General features: G+C 40.9%; 1 protein-coding gene across 3 annotated transcripts; it reads left to right on the top strand.

Moving 5' to 3' along the window:
* Positions 1-324: 324 nt before the first annotated feature.
* Positions 325-18,292, top strand: znf395b (zinc finger protein 395b). 3 transcript variants are annotated; one of them, XM_015028377.1, is made up of 11 exons: positions 325-341; positions 2,585-2,702; positions 7,601-7,790; positions 9,364-9,518; positions 9,602-9,714; positions 10,601-10,800; positions 10,905-11,005; positions 12,251-12,569; positions 15,520-15,615; positions 16,403-16,509; positions 17,389-18,292. In XM_015028377.1, the coding sequence occupies exons 3-11, from the start codon at positions 7,665-7,667 to the stop codon at positions 17,522-17,524; spliced, it is 1,353 nt and encodes a 450-aa protein (XP_014883863.1). In that variant the 5' UTR covers positions 325-341; positions 2,585-2,702; positions 7,601-7,664; the 3' UTR covers positions 17,525-18,292. The 3 variants fall into 3 exon arrangements, with proteins under 3 accessions (XP_014883863.1, XP_014883862.1, XP_014883864.1); XM_015028376.1 differs by lacking the exon at positions 325-341 and having other exon boundaries at positions 2,405-2,702; XM_015028378.1 differs by lacking the exon at positions 325-341 and having other exon boundaries at positions 2,409-2,702; positions 17,413-18,292.
* The last annotated feature ends 618 nt before the right edge of the window (positions 18,293-18,910 follow it).

The raw sequence follows: 18,910 nt of genomic DNA, 5'->3' as shown, positions 1-18,910 counted from the left end.
CAGTTGAAATCAGGGTTGTTGAAAAAAAACACCAATATTTATGACACGTGGTTTTCAGAGGTGATGCCATGAAGCTTAAGATGCTTCACTCTCTACTTTATGGTCCAGATATCTCCTTGGACTGCAGGTTTGTTTCTGCAGGAAGGACACGGTGCTGCACCTCATTCCTTTCCTGACCTCTTTGTGTGTTACATACATCCTAACATGCTATTCTCCACCTCTTTTTCCGCACCCTCTCTTTTTTTCCAGGAAAGACCAGTAGGGTAGGGACGGGTGGATCTGGGGCCAATGGAGGCCACAGGCAGCCTTTGATGTGTTTTGTTGACAGGAATGCTCATTAGGTAAAAAAACATTTTTAACAATAAAGGCCTGAAGACCTAACCAATCTCTGCAACTCATTCTGCTACTACATCTTTAAAACAAAAACAAAAAACATTTTGATTCTCTTATTTTGCAAACAAAATGACCAAGCTATGTTTAAGGTGTTGTGTTTTACCCCAACAAGGAGCTAGATATTTGATATCTAAATGTGTTAGTTGCAGAATAGGAGGCAGATGGAGTGAATGCATTTATATATCATTGGAAACTGTCTCAGGACTACTGCAGAAGCTAACGGTCTTCCTTTTCTCTGCTCTTGGGACTACAGCCAATGAGCGCCACGCAAAATGAATGACACTTCTAGATTGGATGCTTTGCAAACGTCACCCAACAGTGTGTCAAGTAGCTTTGCAGCAAGGTATTTCAGTTTCCCCAGCTGCATTTTCTTTCAAATATCTTAAATATACTCTACAAAAAAAAATCTATGAATAGCTAAATTTTCCGTGAATAAGTAAGTTATGTTCAGAAAATTCCACTAATACCAAACCGTGAATAGGCAGGCGTAAAATATACATACTTTTTCCCCACCCATAAATGTATACTCCTTTTTAATTGTTTTATTGTCTTTGAAGATGCTTGTCTGAAAATTATTCTGAATTTGAATCTCCTAGAGGTATGAAGAACTTTAAACTTAGCCGTAGGCACACATCAACTTCAAGGCTTTCAGGGCTAGTCTACATGAAAACTGTTTTACCAACACAATGTTACATCGTCAATGTAACAACTTATCATTTCTATAAAGTTCTTTATAAACAAGAACAATAGAAAGTTTTGTTCTTCTATCCGACCAAACCACGTTCCAAGGCACAATGTTTTGGGAGATTTTAACCATGCATGCCTGATATGTTGACAATCGTCTTCATTTTGCCACTGTGCCTATGCAATGGTGTGTCATTTTTTTCTCTTACCTTTACTGTCAGTGAACCCTGTTGCATATACAACCATCTTCTTGACCTTAAACAAAATGCTAGTTGAATAATAAGGCATATGTCACCATAATGTTGAGTTCTGAAATGATTTACATTGTGTGTGTAGACGTTTTACCACAGAGTTCTTATTAAATAAAAAGACAAGCGTTTCATGGGATGTGGATTGAGTTTTAATCCACCAAAACCTGGTAAACAACAGCATAATAAGGTCTCATTAAATCCTTGTTAACTCTCACCTCTGTAACTGTAGTGTCTTGGTTTCCAATCGCCTCAAATCCAGCTGAGGCCTAGCGAGTGTCCCAGGGTAAAACTAAGGTTCAATTCAGAGGAATTGTATCGGGTTTAGGTGTACGATTGCGAGAAGGCCTCCGCTGTACTCTCTCAGACTGTATCAGCGCTCAGAGCCTAAAATCCCTGCTGACTGGATGTCTGGTGGAGAGGGTGCAGACAGCCGACACTAATCCGGCCTCTCCAACACAGAAACAAACATGCTGCGTACACACACAGTGGTGTGCTGTGTGATACGCAGGCGATTCGTCGTGTGATGTTGGGGGTTGATATGCGAGAATACAATTATGTCAGCTGTTTGACTTTTCTGTGTGTGTGCGTGTGTTTTTTTTAAACTGATGGATTGTTTGATGCTGAGAAAAAAAAACACTTGTTCAAATTAGTATGGAGGTTCTTCTCTTAAACTGGATTAATAGCAGTCAGATTACACAGTCTAGACTAAATCTACAGGAAATATTCATGTGTTGTACATTTGGAATTTGCATTTTTTTTAATGAGGCATTAGTTAGGTCAACTCTGAGTGACCTCGTGGTTGCAGAATACGTTCTCAAAAATTGGCCATCTCTTTTAGGGAATCTGTTGCAAACAAGTGAATTTATTTATTTATTTATTTATTCTTTTTTTTTTTTTTTTTTTTAAAAAAACACACCACAAGAGAGGGGGAGAGAAGAAAAAAAATCTATTTTGGTTGTTTATGTTTTTGGATGGGAGCCATGTTAGATGTTTATCTGCCTGAAAACACATGAGCAGAATCAACAAGGACGATGTGCCTGTGCTGCAGACAGACAGACAGACTGACAGGAAACAGACACAGTGGATGCTGCTGCTGCTGCTCTGGTAACCCCTCACCTACATCATCCACTTGTGCACAGTGCGCCGTGCCGCGGGCTGATATCTCTGCGCTCTGCCCAGCTGTCACCTCCGGCATTGGTCCACCAAGCAGACACACGTAGGCACGTATCCGACCAACCCCCTTTTTCCTCCGGCAGACTGTAGAGCCGGCGAGCGGGCGGCGGGACAAGCCGAGGCAGTGCGAGGCAAGGCAGGCAGCGACGATCCGCTGCTGCAGCAGCTCGGACCGGGACGGTCAGGACCGTGGTCGAAAAAGTAAGAAAATCGAATTTTGTATACGAGGCGGTAGATGTTGCGCGTCTTTCTTGTTGCAAAAAAAAGAGAGAGAAAAAATCTGTTTTCTTTTACAGCATGGGAGGAGGGAGGGGTGTTTCTCCTGAGGTCGGTCTGCGTTGCCGGGTGGAGATCAGTGAGCTTGTTGGTGGGGGGGCGGATGACAAACTGACACTTTTCTGTCGTTATTTCTTTCTGTAGCTCATCATAAAACGCAATAAATTCTGATAATCGCGCGTTTCATGCATTTAAAAAATACGTATTACTCCATTTCAGCATCTATACTGTTTTAGATGTATTTTTGTCCGCAATAACGTCTGCAGCCTTTGAATATGCACCAACAAATATGATCTATATTGGAATAATCACGGTATTTATTAGACTAAAATTAAAATGTTCGGTGTTTACGTCTATAGCAGAACCCTGTTTAGGTTCCTCTTGCACTATTTTGCGGTTCCACCGTTTTGCGGTCGGTTTAACGTGACTTTGCGTGGAAAAAACTCTAGATATTTTCAGCCGTATTCCCTCATCTAGCTCCGACCCTCCCGGTGAAACTCGTGTCCGAACACGTTGCTGGAGCGGGGGTGTGTACCCGAGAAAGCGGGGCTCAGCCAATCAGCGGCCGCGTTCCGCCCACACTGTGCCGCTTGTTTACTACTAACACCGCGCACTGATTGGCGGAGAGCTGGGGGGGGCTAGAAAATAGGGCTTTGTGCTGCGTTTAGGTGCGTGGAAAAGTACAGGACAGTGGGGCTTTTCTTGTGCCATGCACCGCTGGGGGTGGATTAAAATGGAGTAAACAACTTCCACATGCACAGCAAAGGGTTTGATAACAGTATTGGACGGGATATAGATACAAATATTAACGTTTTTCATGTCAATAAGCAATTATTTATTTATTTTTCTTTGCTGTGTGTCTTTTAATATTTGCTGCTCAGCAACGGTTGATACGTTCACATTGTTTTTATGTGTGTGCATGCACTTTCTTCTTTAAGATAAAACCAACATCTCTTCTGTTTTCTTCTTATTATTGTTGTTATTAATATTATTTTCTTTGATTAATTTACTTTGTCCCCACGCCACGGCTACCGTTCCCCGAATGTAACCCAATGTCAAGAATCGCTATACAGTGGACCTCTTTATTCACTAGTTAGCAACCACAGCAACCTGCGAATAGCTAAAATTAGTAAATACTTGATACCCCCTCTCAAATGCTTATAACTGCTTATTTTAAAAGTTTAAACACCAAACATACCTTAATATGGATGGACGAATATATACAGTGGAAACGCAAAAGGTTTCCACTGCATTACGCAAAAGCTAACATGCACACTCTTCCTTATCTGGGCTCAGCCAATCAACACCAAGGAAAATAAATTGCGCTCAAGGATTGGCTGCTTTGGAAGGGGCTGCCAATAGCATGTCAAGTAGCATTGCAATTAGTTTTTCAGTTTCCCAAGTTACTGTTTTTTTTGAGTCATTCATGTAATAACTGACTAGGCTAACGGCAGTTAGCAATACAAACAAATTACAATGTAATTCTAAGTATTTCATTCATTCAAACTGAAAGGAAGGCGTTTTCTAGGATTTCTATGATGATTGAGTTCATGAGATTAAAAGGGTCTAAAGAGCAAGTACACAATCTGTTATAAGAAAATCTGCAGCTTGGTAAGTTGAAATACATAGGCGCAGTGCCACTTGACAAGTTACTGGTAAAGAAGCCAAATCCAGCTTCCTTGGCGCTGACTGGCATTTAAATGTATATTTGGTGTTTGAACCATTAAAATAGGCAATTAGAAGCAGTTTTAGAGGGCGTCTCAAGTATTTCAGACGCTCTCATTTGAGATGCCAGTATTTGCATGGGCCCAACCCATGCAAATCCTGGGGGAAAACTGTACATCCGTTAGCCACCCCAGGGTTCCTAAGTTAATGGTTTCCAGTTGATTTCTAACACTTGGACACACAGTAAGAGAACCCACTTTTTGCAACATTAAAAAAATTCTTTAAATGTCCAACATCTGAGTCTCTGCTGGTGTGTCTTTTCAGGAATTGCTTGTTGATTTTGGCAGCTTTGAAGTGGTTGTGCACTTGCAAACATACTCCATCTTTGCAGAGGGACCATTTCGTTAAGCTTTTCAGCTTAAGTTTTGTTCCTGAGCTGTCCCTGCTGCAACTGAACGCAGCAGTGCCCTTTTCACCTTTTTAAGGCGGCAGGCCAAAGTACGTGCAGCCAAACGTTAGATTACGTCTGCTCAGAGTTTGAATCACTCTCATGTTTTTGCAGGGAAGGAGGCAAGCAAACAGCTATAAGATAGGAACTAAATCCATTCTTTCAAGAGTGTTTCATCATTTCGGACCTCCTGTGGTGCTGCTGCTCTTCACCACCAGGCTCACAGATGCAGGATGAATATTTGATTCATTTAGAATATTTTGGCTCTAACAGAAATCAACCATTGACCTTCTTTTTTTTCTGCTGGCATTTGTACAAGCTTGATCTTTTTCTAAATTTGTCACATTACAACTGGGGATGCACCGATCCACTTTTCACTTCCGATATCTATACCGATATCTGATGTTTAGTATCAACTGATACCGATCCAATACAGAAAAACAGAGCTGAATTGACTTGAAATCTTTCTGTTTTTTAAACACAGACATAAATGTACTGAATTACAAATGTATCAGTTAACTCTGCACCAGTACAACACACCCAAATACATCAATAGCTTCACAAGCTTAGTCACACATGTAAAAACAACACAACTTTAATTTGTTCAGTCAATTAGGAGTATAACAACCAATAAATAAAACAATAGGTTGACTACCTTGGTCAAACATGTAAAAATAAACTGCAAGAAAATTTCTTTCAAATGCTTCAGAAAGTGCAATTAGTCATTCTGAGTATAATATAAAATAAATACATATAGTCTGATGTTGTTGAAAGCACAAAGCATAAAAAACAGACTAAGTAGATGTGCCCTTATGGATCGAGCATATTACCGTTATCTGAATTTTTTTCAATATTTGGACCTTAGTAGATAAACACGGTTAGTGTTTGGTATTTGTCATTTTTTTAACATATCGGTATCGGTCCAACAGATAAAACTAGAGGTTTTTTCCATCTTTTTGCCATTTGTTTCTGGAATGGTATCCAAGGAGGTTGGCTATGTGACATTGATAGTGATGCAGAAAAGGGTTTTGGGAAGTTTAACTGAAGAAAAGAATCAGTGGTGAAGTCACTGATGTGGTCGTTATTTTTTATTTTTTTCCAAGACATTGAAAGGGTGATGAAATATATGTACAATATATAAAATATTGGCAAATATTGGTAATTGGCCATAGCAGAAGTATTAACATAATAGTGTTGTCCAAATTTTCATATCGTTGCATCTATCATTATTTTGTAACCTAACCACCTGTTTTGTCCTTGAACTTCAGCATCTTGGTTAGTTGGATCTATTTTAAGGAGGAGGCATAAACTATCATTGTTCCTTAACAAACACGGAACCGGATCATGTTGTACTTTCACATCATGCAAGTCGATGTGCTAACAACGAGCTACGTGTGTTTTCAGAGCATGTTGTCTACAACTTGCAGCATCCGTCTGAGCAACATTCGTAAAGACGGGTGGGGGATTTCCCCTCTGTATCTGGCTTTATGTTCACTGCTTTAATATCACAGCATTCAATGTACATTACCTGAAACAGATTCCATTGGTTAAATCTCAGAACAAATCTTTATCATCATATCACTATGCAGTCCTGCATTAACATGTACAGTTCTTGGTGGTTACATGTTTATGTCTACTGTCTGAAGTGGATCAGGTGCATAATAGAGACGTGTGATACTCCAAGTTTTGGTATCGATCCAAAACCAAGTAAATACAGTCTCGCTGACACTGATACCGATACTGATACTGATACCAATACTTTTATTTAAGTCACATATATCATCAGACTTCTGACCTTTGGGTGTTTTAGTGGTAGGACTGAATTTGGACAAGGTTTATAGGTGTTTACAAAATACTTTAATAACATTAATATAATCTGTGTGCACTAAAAAAAATTATTTAATCATAAATTAAATTGTTGCAAACAATTATAATTTGAGAGCAAGTCAAAACTAAATCTTTTTTGAAGTTGAGTTGAAAAACTCCAGTACAAAAATAAAACATAATTTCAAGAATCTAAAGTATTAGTATTACCACACAGGCATGGATGCGGAACACCGATACTTGGTATGGCTATTACCGATATTTTTGGATCAATCCGCCCACTTCTAGTGCATAATATTGGTGGGTTGACGTCAGCCTCCCCAACCAATCAGTTGATCACAAAACAAAAGGATGCTCCAAAATAAAAACAAAAGAAAGAACATCCAACTGTCCGTATATGTTTGTAGCAAGAAGGGTTTGACCGCATGGAACCTGAAATGTAATAGCCCCCCAAATCATTTACGCAGCCAGTGTTTTGCTGTCGAAAATGAGTGCACACACCTAAATCGTGGCCACTATAGTGAGTCAGTGTATTATGTAACTCTACTGCAATCCTACCAAGATGTGGCCGTCCACCTAAACAGTCATGCTGGGGAAGCAGAGCCTTAATCAGAGAAGCAGCCAGGAGGCCCCCGTTACCACAAATCAGACCTTTATGGACGAGCAGCAAGAAGGAGGAGAGAAGGCTGAGGGTGAAAAGAAGCTGAAAGTGTAATACTCTGTCTCATTTGAAGTTCACTGCAACTTATGGAGGGCTTTCCAAAAAAAACTGTGTGCTGAAAGAGCAACATTGTACTGAACTTTCTGCGAATAGCTGAAATCCAATTCAAGGCTTTGCATGACTGAGAAAGTGATCAAATGCCTCATTTGCCCAAATCTGTTGCAGGTGTCTTGTCTGAAGCCAAGTGTGACATTGTGCTGAGTCCCCCCTCACTGTGTGCAGCAGCACCATGGCAGCTATGGGACCAGAGAGCGGTGGTGGGACGGGGCCGTGCAGGACGGCATCCTACCGGGTGGGACAGCAGGACGGTCCGGTGACGGCGCACAGCGGCAGGGAGCTCAACCAGCAGACTCCGGTGAGAGGCCGGAGCCATAGCCAAATCATTCTTCTAATGAAATGTTCCCACTTAGAAGTTGTTTTTTTATCTTCTCATCTGAATCGTACAAGTAGAGAAAGAGTGGCAAAGTTAAGTCTTTTCCAGAGGAACACAAAGCGTTCCTGCAAACAGGATCCCTGTTTTCCGTCCTCAGTTCATCGTAACACACCGCGGTGGCTCTGAGTCTGGCAGCCGCTTCCTCCTCCTGCCATTTATCCCCGGCAGATTTTGCCATCTACAGATGGACAGGAAGTATTCTCTTAACAGTGTTGTTCACAGCGTGGCGGCGAGGCTTAGTTGCAGAGGATCAAATTGTGATTTTCTCCAGGTTTAAACACCATGTGTGTCCAGTGATTCATCCTTATCCAGTAAAACCAGGAGGATGCAGCACATCACTCTGGCTTCAAAGATCTTCCACTGGCTCCCTGGAGCTCAGAGAATAGACGAGGGCTGAAACGATTATCGGACTGAATGTGATTAATCTATTGTTGAAATAATCGTCAACTAATTTAGTACTAGATTAATCATTAACTGGAGTACATTGACTTCAAAATAATTACACCAGAATTGTTCAAAAACATATATAGATTTTGCATTTAAGATAATAAAAAACCTACATCTGTAAATATATTCTACCTAGAATTCATCAAGATTCATAGTTTTAGTTTCACCCAATACAAATTCAGTAAAATAAAAAAAACATAAAACATCTAATGTAGACTTTAAAATACATCTGTTAATTTTTAAATCACTGAACAGCGAAGCAACAAAATACATTAAAGATCTGTGGTTGTTGTCTCAACTATCCAGACCTGTCAGGTCTTCTGGTTCTGGTTCTGGTTCTGGTTCTGGTTCTGGTTCTGTCACCAGAACCAAACACAGAGAAGCAGCATTCAGCTTCTATACTATACTAATCTGGAACAAACTACAAAACTGCTGAAGCGCTGAATTCCTTTAGGTTAAGGTTTAAAACCCACCTGTTTGATTCATAAGAACTGGGAAATTAGCTGCATTTCCATTACCAATGTGCAAAAAACTGTCAATATTCTGCTAATGTAAATAAACAAAAAAACACAATTTTGCAATTTCGATGTTTTAAAATTAAATCTCACGCAAATAAGTTTATCACGCGATAAGCCGATAGATAACATGCCGCGTCGCGATACTCCAACCACTTCCTGTTGTCTTCTTCATAGTTTCCGCTAGTGGTAACATCCTGTTGTTGATCAAGAAAATAAAATAAAAAAAAACGTGTTTCCATTGGAGTTTTGTGAAATAAACCAACTGGGGTGTTTCCATTAAGCTAATTTATTTTCGACATGTCAAATTTTGAAATTTTACAAAAATTAATTTATATTTAATGTATATTTGCTTGATGATCTGATGATTGCATTTGAAAAAATTTAATGTTTACTTCTTGTTTAACAATTAGTGACTGTATGATATTTTTTATGGTATAAAATCGCTTTGTCCTGCCTTGTTGCTGAAATGTGCCACACAAATAAACTTCACATGTTTTAACACTGTCATCTCGTCCCTCTGCCACCTGAAGCTGCACACCCCGGCCAGCGTCCAGGCTGAGAAGGCGTTCGGCCATCATCACAGGACCAAGACGTCAGGCTGGGGTAACTTTGCCGCTCCGCTGCAGAACATGGGCACCGCCACGCACCTCAGCAGCATGCCGCCCAGAGGAGACACTCCGTACAGGTGAGGGAGTGACACCCGGTGCCGGTGTAGCGGGTCGCCATGACAGCGAATGCTTAAAGACATCTCTGCGTGTTGCTCTTCAGCTTCCGGAGCCCGGAGTCTGTGGAGATGGACGAGATAATGGCCGCCATGGTTCTGACCAGCTTGTCCTGTAGCCCAGTGGTGCAGAGCCCTCCACAGACGGATCCGGGTCCAGGTCAGACTGCATTCTGTGGTATTAAATACTGATTCTATTGGAGCTAAGGCTTTGTAGATCTGTCAGGAACATTATCTGTAAAGTGTATTTCTACTGGGACAGTTGTTAAATATCAGCAATTGCCAGTATTTCCTAGCATTTATACATTGTTTCTTAGTGCCCAATCAAATGCCAAGGCAGCTGATTGTTCCAGAGAAGTCTTACATAAAAGAGTCCCTTCACGATGTTGCCATGGTTTTGTTTTTGTGGCTAAAATGACTGATTTTGCGGTACCTTTTTCAAAAAGTTGTGGTCAATGTTGCACATTTTTTTAAGCTCTATTTTTGCCTTACAAAAAAAAAAAGTTTGAAGTGCTGTACATAACCTTCCCAAAACAGACATAATCTTAATATAGTTAATATCAGGGATCTTAAAGAGACTATAAATAAGAGCTAATTCTTTTATTGCATCATTTATCATATAAAGCACTGAGCATTATTGCCAGTTTGTTCTTCATCCCCAAAGTTGTTTATTATTTTCTTGCCCTATGTCCTTGTATGCAATGACTGTGCCAGAACCAAGGCCACATGTTTGATATAAACTCACCTGCCTCAGTAAAATAAATATTAATCTTAAGATAACGAGGAGTGGACCACAGGGGAGTAAATATGCTATAGTGAGATTGGACGTTTTTACAAAAGACCCAAATCTCGACCAGTTTGTGACGCCAATTGTTCTCTGTTGGGTGAAGCAGCACAGCGCGCGGCTGACTGCAAAACTGCTGTTTATACCTCTTCAAAAAAACCTCAGGAAGTTAGTTTTGACTTTGTGGAGGAGGCAGCATCGAGAGGTAACGATGTTGGAACGCCTTCTCGAAAACTAAAATCATCATCGTCTCCGACTCCAGCTGGCTCGTCCTCGTCCGTTGACATGGAGAGCGGCGGCGGCGAGCTCTCCGACAGTGGCAGCAGCGGCTACTGGAGCTGGGACCATGGCAACGGGAGCCCCGCCCCATCGCCGTCTGTCACCGAGGTGGACAGCAGCCCCGATGAAGGCCTGCACATGGAGCTGGAGCAGGGCGAGGAGCTCACTGCCAAAAAGCCAAAGGTGAGCCGTCTGGAAGAAAGGCGCGTTAGCCGGCGGACGGATTCAGCCGACCCCTCTATGCTGCCCCGCGCTTCACCTCTGCTTCCTGTTCTTTCTCCCCGCAGAGCTCCCTGCGAAGTGTGTATAAGTGTCTGTGGCCCAGTTGTGGCAAAGTGCTGACGTCTTCTGTTGGAATAAAGAGACACATCCGTGTGATGCACCTGGGGTGAGCTGACATCATCGGTGCTTTACCCACAAGAACACTCAGTTTCACTCCATCAGTTTATTCATAGTGTTTGCTCCATGACTAAAAATAAAAGATAAAAGAAGAAAACAAGTTGAAATACACACACACACACACACACACACACACACACACACACACACACCTATAGATAGAGTGTAGAGGCATGGGCATAGAGGGAACATAGAATATAGAACAGGAGACGCATCTGTTTTATAGTGTCTTTAAAACTAACCACACACTGCTGATGGAGTAAAAGTTTATTGTTGCCTCTCTTCTCTTCTCTTCTCTTCTCTTCTCTTCTCTTCTCTTCTCTTCTCTTCTCTTCTCTTCTCTTCTCTTCTCTTCTCTTCTCTTCTCCATGTGAGTTACTTGCGAATTTCTTTATACCTCATTTTTAAAAATCATTTACCACATTTTAAATATGTCACTTCTCATAGAGATGGACTGAGAGTGCTGAATGCAATCAGACCATTTAATTTTTTTTTTTTTGTATTTTGTGGCGATCACTCATCAGTAACTTCAAATCTGATTTTTCCTCTGATCAGTAGATGCACCACATTTAAGCGATAATGGTTGCCTTGTTGCTTACTTCCTAATTCATTCCCTTCTGGTTGCATCTTGTCTATGCTAGCAGTCTTTTGTGCCAAGTGTTTTTCTTAGGCTGTTTGTTTCAAAAGTTACTGCAATTTTATCGTTCCTTATTCTTCTAAATATTTAATCCCCCCCAAAAAGTCTGAAATCTTCATTACCAGATCTACTCTAACACATGGACTTTCTATAATCAAGCACTGAATGCTAAGCATTTAGAGTTTACCATTAATATTGCTAATAAATGAGGTGAAGTCTCAGCTGCCTCATACAGCTTTAATGGTGAAATAGGGAAAATGGTTTGTATTTGTGTGTTTGATCCGTCCATTGGTTTGGGTTTGTGGTGACATATGGCAGTCTGATGTTGGGGGGCTTGCGTGCAAACTGCTTGACCACCATCCAGTCTGAGTGGGTGAGAAAACCAGAGAGTTTAGCCTTTAAAGACATTTCTCAGCTTCAAAACAGCATTAAAAAAACAAGAGGGAATAAAAATTTCAGCGTTCTGAAGAGCTCTGTTGGTGAGGAGAAGTGAGAGTTTCTATCTGGGCCACAGTGAGTGGTGCTCTGAGTAACACTTCTTCTTCTTCCCTCTGTGTGTCCACTACCATGTCCACCCCCACACACACTCACAAGCAGCAGTGGATCAGATCAGTCCCAGAGAGAGGAGGACTTCTACTACACCAAGATCTGCTGTGAGACCATCGAGGCCGGTTCCGGTTCCGGTTCCGGTCCCAGTCCCGCTGCCGGTCCGGCCCAGCAGACTCTGGGCCAGACCTCTGCTGCTCTCCTCAGCTGGGCTTCGTGCGGGTCTCCGTCGGGATCCGAGCTCCAGATCCCCGCGGCTCACAGGCCCAGGTCCAACTCCAGCTCGTTGCCAGGGGCGACCAGACCCAGTCCGCTCAGCCAGTCTGCCCCCAGCAGCTTCTGGCAGATCCACACGGAGCATCTGTATCAGGTGGGAGCAGACAGGGAGCGAGGCAACAATTTGGGATAGACGGGTCTCTGAGTTGGTCTCGGTCAGCTGTGGTTTTGGTCCTGGAACTCTATTATTACTTTATTGCTATTGAAACATGAGCTGACTTTAACCGAGGCAGGTGCAGGGCAACGTATTACTGTAAAAACCTTCTAAACCAGTTGTTGACATAAGTTGCTACCTATTTTCATGACTTGGACGAACTTTATGACACATCATATGTTTTTGTTTATGGTTATCCAATTCATACAACTTTAAAATGATAATATGTAGCAAAATGAAGATGAAGGAAACGACTGAGAGACAGTCAATTTTATGGTTAGTGTTAGCTTCTCATATTTAACCCTTGCGCGTTCGAGGACTGAGGCAAACGTAGAGGACTGTGGAAAATGATACAAGTTTTACGTGTGTGGGGTCGGTTGGACCCCATTTCTAGCTACAAGGGTTAAAATGTTTAGCGGTTTAGTGTTAGCGGAGCTAAAATTCTTGTTTAGCGAATTACTGCTTAGTGAACCTAACATTTTGGCTAGCTGCGTCCGCCACTGGCAATATCTACTGCCAATATTAGCACAAACATATATTCTCCATTATAACCATGGCGTCCATTTTGAAAAATGTCTACCAGAAAACAGAATCACAAGAAGAAGAAAATATAGTACGATTTCTGTAGTTTGACACATTGTTGGTTGTTTTAGGGTGTTTTCTGCACTGAAGGAGTTTCATGTTACATGCTAACAGTGCTGGTTCAAAGACCCTCCTTACCAGACAACATCTAACGAACCAATGAGCTACAGCGTTGTTTATGCATCACAAAGCAGCACATTTCACTGCTGACCTGCATTTACCCTGAGCCACGGAGCCTGTAAATGGATGCTTTGTGACAGAAAGAGAGAGAGAGCGAGAGAGAGAGCGCAAGCTGCCGGCTGGCTCACTTGCTCTGTCGGCGAGACCAGACTCTTGCCGGCCTGTGAAAGCCACGAAAAAAAGAAAAAAAAACAGGTCACTGGCAGCAGCCAGCCTGCTCTGTCTCGAACAGCAACAAAAAGTGGCTCCCAAAGCCGTTCATTTCATACGTTTTGAATTTACTCCTAATTTCCGCTGTGACCTGTTGTCGCCGAGGCGACTGTAACCTGGACTCTCACGGTCTCCCTTCTTACCCAGACGTTTTCACTTTTACTGCCTGGATTAACATGGTTAATACTTTATTGTGCTTTGTTCTGAAAGCTTGTTTCAGTCCTCTGCCAGGTTGTTGGGCTCACTGGAAGAAACGCGGCCAGGGGAAATGGTTAAACGGCACAGGAAATGATCAGTAACACTGTGACAGTTCAGTTGTTTTGTCACAAGAGCAGGTTACAAAAAAAAAAAAAAGTCTGAGCCTGATTAGCTTTTCTGGTTCATCGTCAAGGTTGTCGGAGTCTGAATCTGTCTAAAGGTTTCCCTCTCTGAACATAACCGTGTGTGTTTGCTCTCCTGTGTGTCGTCCTGCTTTATAACTGAATAAGCTTCATAAAATGATCCAAGCTGTCCCCTCGGTGTGTGTCTGATGTGAAAAAGAAAAGAAACAGTCATTAATTCAAACAAATCCACAGAGCCTTGAGTGTAGTTAATGATCTGCCGCCCTGCTCTTCCTGTTCCTGTTTGTGCTGTAAAGCCAGCCGCAGTGAAATGCCCTCGATGTGAAGCTGTCGTAATGCTTTCGGTCCGGTGTACACATCAGTCAGAGAGACAGTAAAAATGTTTAGTCGATTTGTTGCTCGCTTTAACTGGAACGTAGAAGTTAGTCCGTGTTTCAAAGCGGAAGATTTCAGAACAGACCTAATTGCTCCGTGTTTCTACACATTTTCAAAGAAGTAAAGTGCAGAATGTTAAGAAAATGCTTCATGCACAGGATAATGCTGCCAAAGCTGTGTGTGAGAGTAAAAGTAAAAGTGATAAAAGCTGAGTTAGAGATTAGGGATTAATATGTTTGAAACAAATAAAAGCAGACTGGTTTGTTTGAATCACTGTTTCGTGCTTCTTTTTTTTTTTTTTACTTTACTGTGTGTTATTGTAGAGTTATTGCAAGTTAAAGTTCATTCGAGATCCTTCAAGGAGTTGTTGTGAACGGCGACGCTGTGTGCAGGACATATCAAGAAAGAAAAAGTATCTCCAGTAGCAGTCAGTGTTTTAACAAATCTCAAGAGGCTTCTGACTGAAGATTGTTACTGTACGACAGTTTTGTGACTGATGCTAATTAGCTGCTTCCAGGTGTAAAAAAAAAACCCAACACTTTGTTGCCACGGTTACACGTCACAACAACTGTGCAAAAGCAAAGGAGTGAGAGCAAAAATGATCCTAGAGACGCAGCATCAAGGACCAGACGGAATGATTGTCCAAACGTGTAACACTTCAACAAAACATAACGAACAAAAGTATAGAGAAGGACAAGTCAGAGCTAATGTAACAGAGCTACACCATGAGTGACGTAATGCTACAACCTAGCATGAAGGTCTTTACTGCCACCTGCTTCTGTAAACAGTTCACTTCAGGAGCTGCTGTTGTTTTTTCTTTCCGAAAACTGTTAAAATAACACTGAAGTTGGTCCTTGGTTATGGAAACCAGTACGATGTAAACTGATATAAAAGGAAGGATTTATTGTATAGATTAGTATAGATTATAGTGGAAACCTGAAGGAAAGCATATGAATGCTGTTCTTATTTTTTTATTTTATTTTTTTTCTTTAATTATGTAAAGCACCTTGAAATGCCCTGCTGCTGAAATGTGCTATACAAATAAAATTTGATTGATTGATTGATTGAATGAGTGGAACTTGCTTATTTAAGTCTCGCTTAGATTGAAGCTGATAACATCCATCAGTATCTTAGAATCTGACTCCACTTACAAACTGAAAGTGAACCTGCTGAGTTAAAGTTCTCCTCTTCTCTTTCTCCAGGCCTGCAGCCCTGTTCAGGTATCTATGGCCCCCAGAAGCCCGTGCAGTCAGGGCTGGGCCCCTTCTGGCTCGGTACCCGGCCACAGCAACGCTCCGGTGAGTCTTTAGTCTGAGCCTGGGTGTGCTTTAATGCAAAAATAGGCCCTGCTAAAGCTAACCATCTACTAATATCAAACTAGAGCCCTCCATAGTTGCATAATTATAGTATTAGTAGTGTGTGCTACTACTCTACTAATATGTGTAGAAACATCTGCTATTAATGTTTTAGTAGCTGATAAGCTAATGTCTTATCATGTAAGACGCTAGCAAATAAGACTTTCAGCTCATGCCTTATCTACTAAGACGTTAGCTTAGAAGCTAACGTCTTAGTAGCGAAGACATTAACTACTAAGACATTTAGCTTAATAACCAAACATTTATTAAGATCAAAGTGGGGCCCTAGTTGTATAATCATTATATTTGTAGTGTCTGCTGCACTAACAGGGTGTAGAAACATCTACCACACGTTAGCTACTAATATCTTAGTAGCTGTTAGCTGTTAATGTCTTATGAAACAAATAAGACATTAGTAGCTGTTAGTAGATAAGCTAGCTTAATAGCTAACATCTTAGGTAACATTTTCAAGCTAAGATGTTAGCTTAGTTAGCTACTGAGCTAACTGAGCTAATTATTGTATTAGTCGTGTTTGCTACTACACTACTAACAGTATGTATAGAAACATCTACTACATGTTAGCTAGTAACATCTTAGTAGCTACTAAGCTCAATGTCTTTGTAGCTAATATCTACTAAGCTACTAAGATCAACTGGAGTCCTCCATAGTTGTATAATTATTGTATTAGCAGTGTCTGCTGTTGTTCCTAGCGTCTGCTTCTCCTCCTCAGATGGTGAAACCTCGCTGCCGCTCAGTCAGCGTCGGGGAACAGTGGCTGCAGCAGAACAGGCTGCAGCCACTGAGTGTGTCTCCCTCCCGCAACCACTGCTCCTTCAGGTAATACAGCCTCCACCAGACAGGCTGCAGTAGCTGAAACACACTGCCTTGATGTGAATGCTGGAGTTGCAATTGAAAGTGGGGGGTAAAATGGGAAGTAAAGGTTCTAAAGTGTTAGCGGCTTGGTGGCCAAAGCAGCCAGGAGGAGTAGAAAATCTCTCTGTTTTGGATTGTCTTTATTAATTTACATTTGCATCATTGAACTAAAGTCATATTTTGTAGGGAGGGTGTAAAGGATCAAAACGGTCTGATTATACAAATGTATAAGACAGGATAGGGGTTAAAAAAAATTAAATTAAAGACAGTCATCAATAACAGGGGAAGATATGCAGCAGTAAAAGTAAAAAAAAATATATGAATAAAATAAAATAGAAAAATAAAAAAGTTTTGAACCCATTAAGGAGTCCTGAGAAACACCAAAACACTGAGTTTCCTCATCCCACACTGTTTTAGTTTAGGTAAGTCATTTGCTGTTGTTAAAAGTGTAAGGCTTTTTTTATTTAAGTCTAGGACCACCGTACCTCCAAATGCTTAATTATCTATTGATTATCTAGGAATTTGTTTGATCTTTCAATTTGTAATTATTCTAAATTTTGTGATGCTCTACAAGATAACAACAGCTATGTCTTAAGATGTTAAAAACAATAAGTAGATTACGACTTTGTTCTCGTAGGTTCCAACGCCCTCCCCTTCCAGACACAGAAATGGCAACAAGATAAAAATAAACATCAGCTGTTAAGATTGGCCCGGTTTTAGTCATCAGACCGATATCGATATGTTAAAAGGAATGACTAAAACTGGTTGATACCAATGTTAATGCCGATATATTGCGCGTTAATAATTTAACATGCTAATATCTGATGCATCTGTACATAACAGCGATTGGTTCGTGTCTCGCTCCAGGAAGGGCCGTGGGGAGGCCAAGAAGTGCCGCAAGGTGTACGGTGTGGAGCGCAAGGACCAGTGGTGCACCGCCTGCCGCTGGAAAAAGGCCTGCCAGCGCTTCCCCGACTAGAGCGGACGGACGGATGGACGGACGTGTGCGAACAGAGACTTTTATTGAAAAGAGAATACAAGAATATAAATCAAGAAAAACTAAATTCTTTGTGTTTTCTTCTCTTATTTTTTTTCTTGTTTCGTTTCTTTCCTAAAAGGAATGAAGATGGACTCTTTGTGTATCTTTGTATCTCGATCCTGAAAACTGAAGTTTGCGATGGTGCTGTTGACTGACTTTGACCATGTGATGTGCTAAGTCCTCTCTTCCTTTTTTTTTTTTTTTGTTGTTTTTTTAATCCAAAGCTCATATTGCCGCCCCCCGTAGCTCCACTGTATCCCCAAACCGCTACCTGGCTGTCTCTTTTCTTCCAGTCTTTCTCTTCCAGTTGTTACACAGTGGTTATGATGTACATGATATTGTGTGCTCTGATGTTCTGTACGAACATTTTATACCTTTTTTTTTTTATATATATATATATATATATATTATCGTCTCATCTAGCCTGTGTAATGGGCTGACTGATGTTTTTCTTTTTTTTTAATGTTTTTTGGCACTTTGTTGGAATATTAACTCACAAGAATAAGCTACATTTGGTTCGACTCAACCAAGTTCCTTCCATGAGGCTGAATTCCTTCCTGCCCAGGCGTCGGCACACGGACCCAGTGTTAATGGTTTTATCAGTTGAAGGTATGTTTGGAATCGTCACGGCAGCGGGAATTTGAGGAATGAGTTTGTACTAGAGGAAATATATTGTCAAACACAATAAAAAAGCACTGAGAATTCCAACGGGCCTTTGCTTCCTTCTGCAAACAGCGCATGAGAGGGCGACGCCGTTTGGTTGGTTTATTTCCAGATTGTTTATGAAGACAAAAACATAGTTAGATGTCAAACGTGTGGTCTGAAATGATCACTGTTCTCCAAAAAAGAAAAAAACACTTTTTAAGCTTCCTACATGTAAACACAGTGTATCATCACCCACACAGCCATTAGCATGAATCACTGGATCTTTTAATCAAACACTAGTAAACACTTCAGCACAATTAAGATGCACGGTAATGGATTTGACCTGCTCATAATGGCAAAACAAATACAACTTTTTTATTTTTTTTATTTTGATTAAGCAGAAACATTGTTTTGTGCGTCATAGTAACCGAACAGCACAGTTCTCCACTCAGGTGGTATATTAATAGATTTTTCTTTTTTTTTTCTTTTTTTTTAGGATTTTTGCATGAATGCTCTAAAACCATTGAGTAGACAATATGTGCAGATAATTATCTTAGAATATTCGAGAATAAATCCATGCTGGCTCTGTATGGAGGCTGAAAATAGTTCAATAATAAATGTTACAATGTTTGTTGTTTTGTTTTGTTTCTTATCAAACTTTAAACTGTTCAAGTTTTTATT

The sequence above is a fragment of the Poecilia latipinna genome, unplaced genomic scaffold (assembly GCF_001443285.1).
Source record: "Poecilia latipinna isolate Pla-1442-1.1 unplaced genomic scaffold, P_latipinna-1.0 Scaffold122, whole genome shotgun sequence".
NCBI classification, from domain to species: domain Eukaryota; kingdom Metazoa; phylum Chordata; class Actinopteri; order Cyprinodontiformes; family Poeciliidae; genus Poecilia; species Poecilia latipinna.
This window is presented reverse-complemented; position numbering and strand designations above follow the sequence as displayed.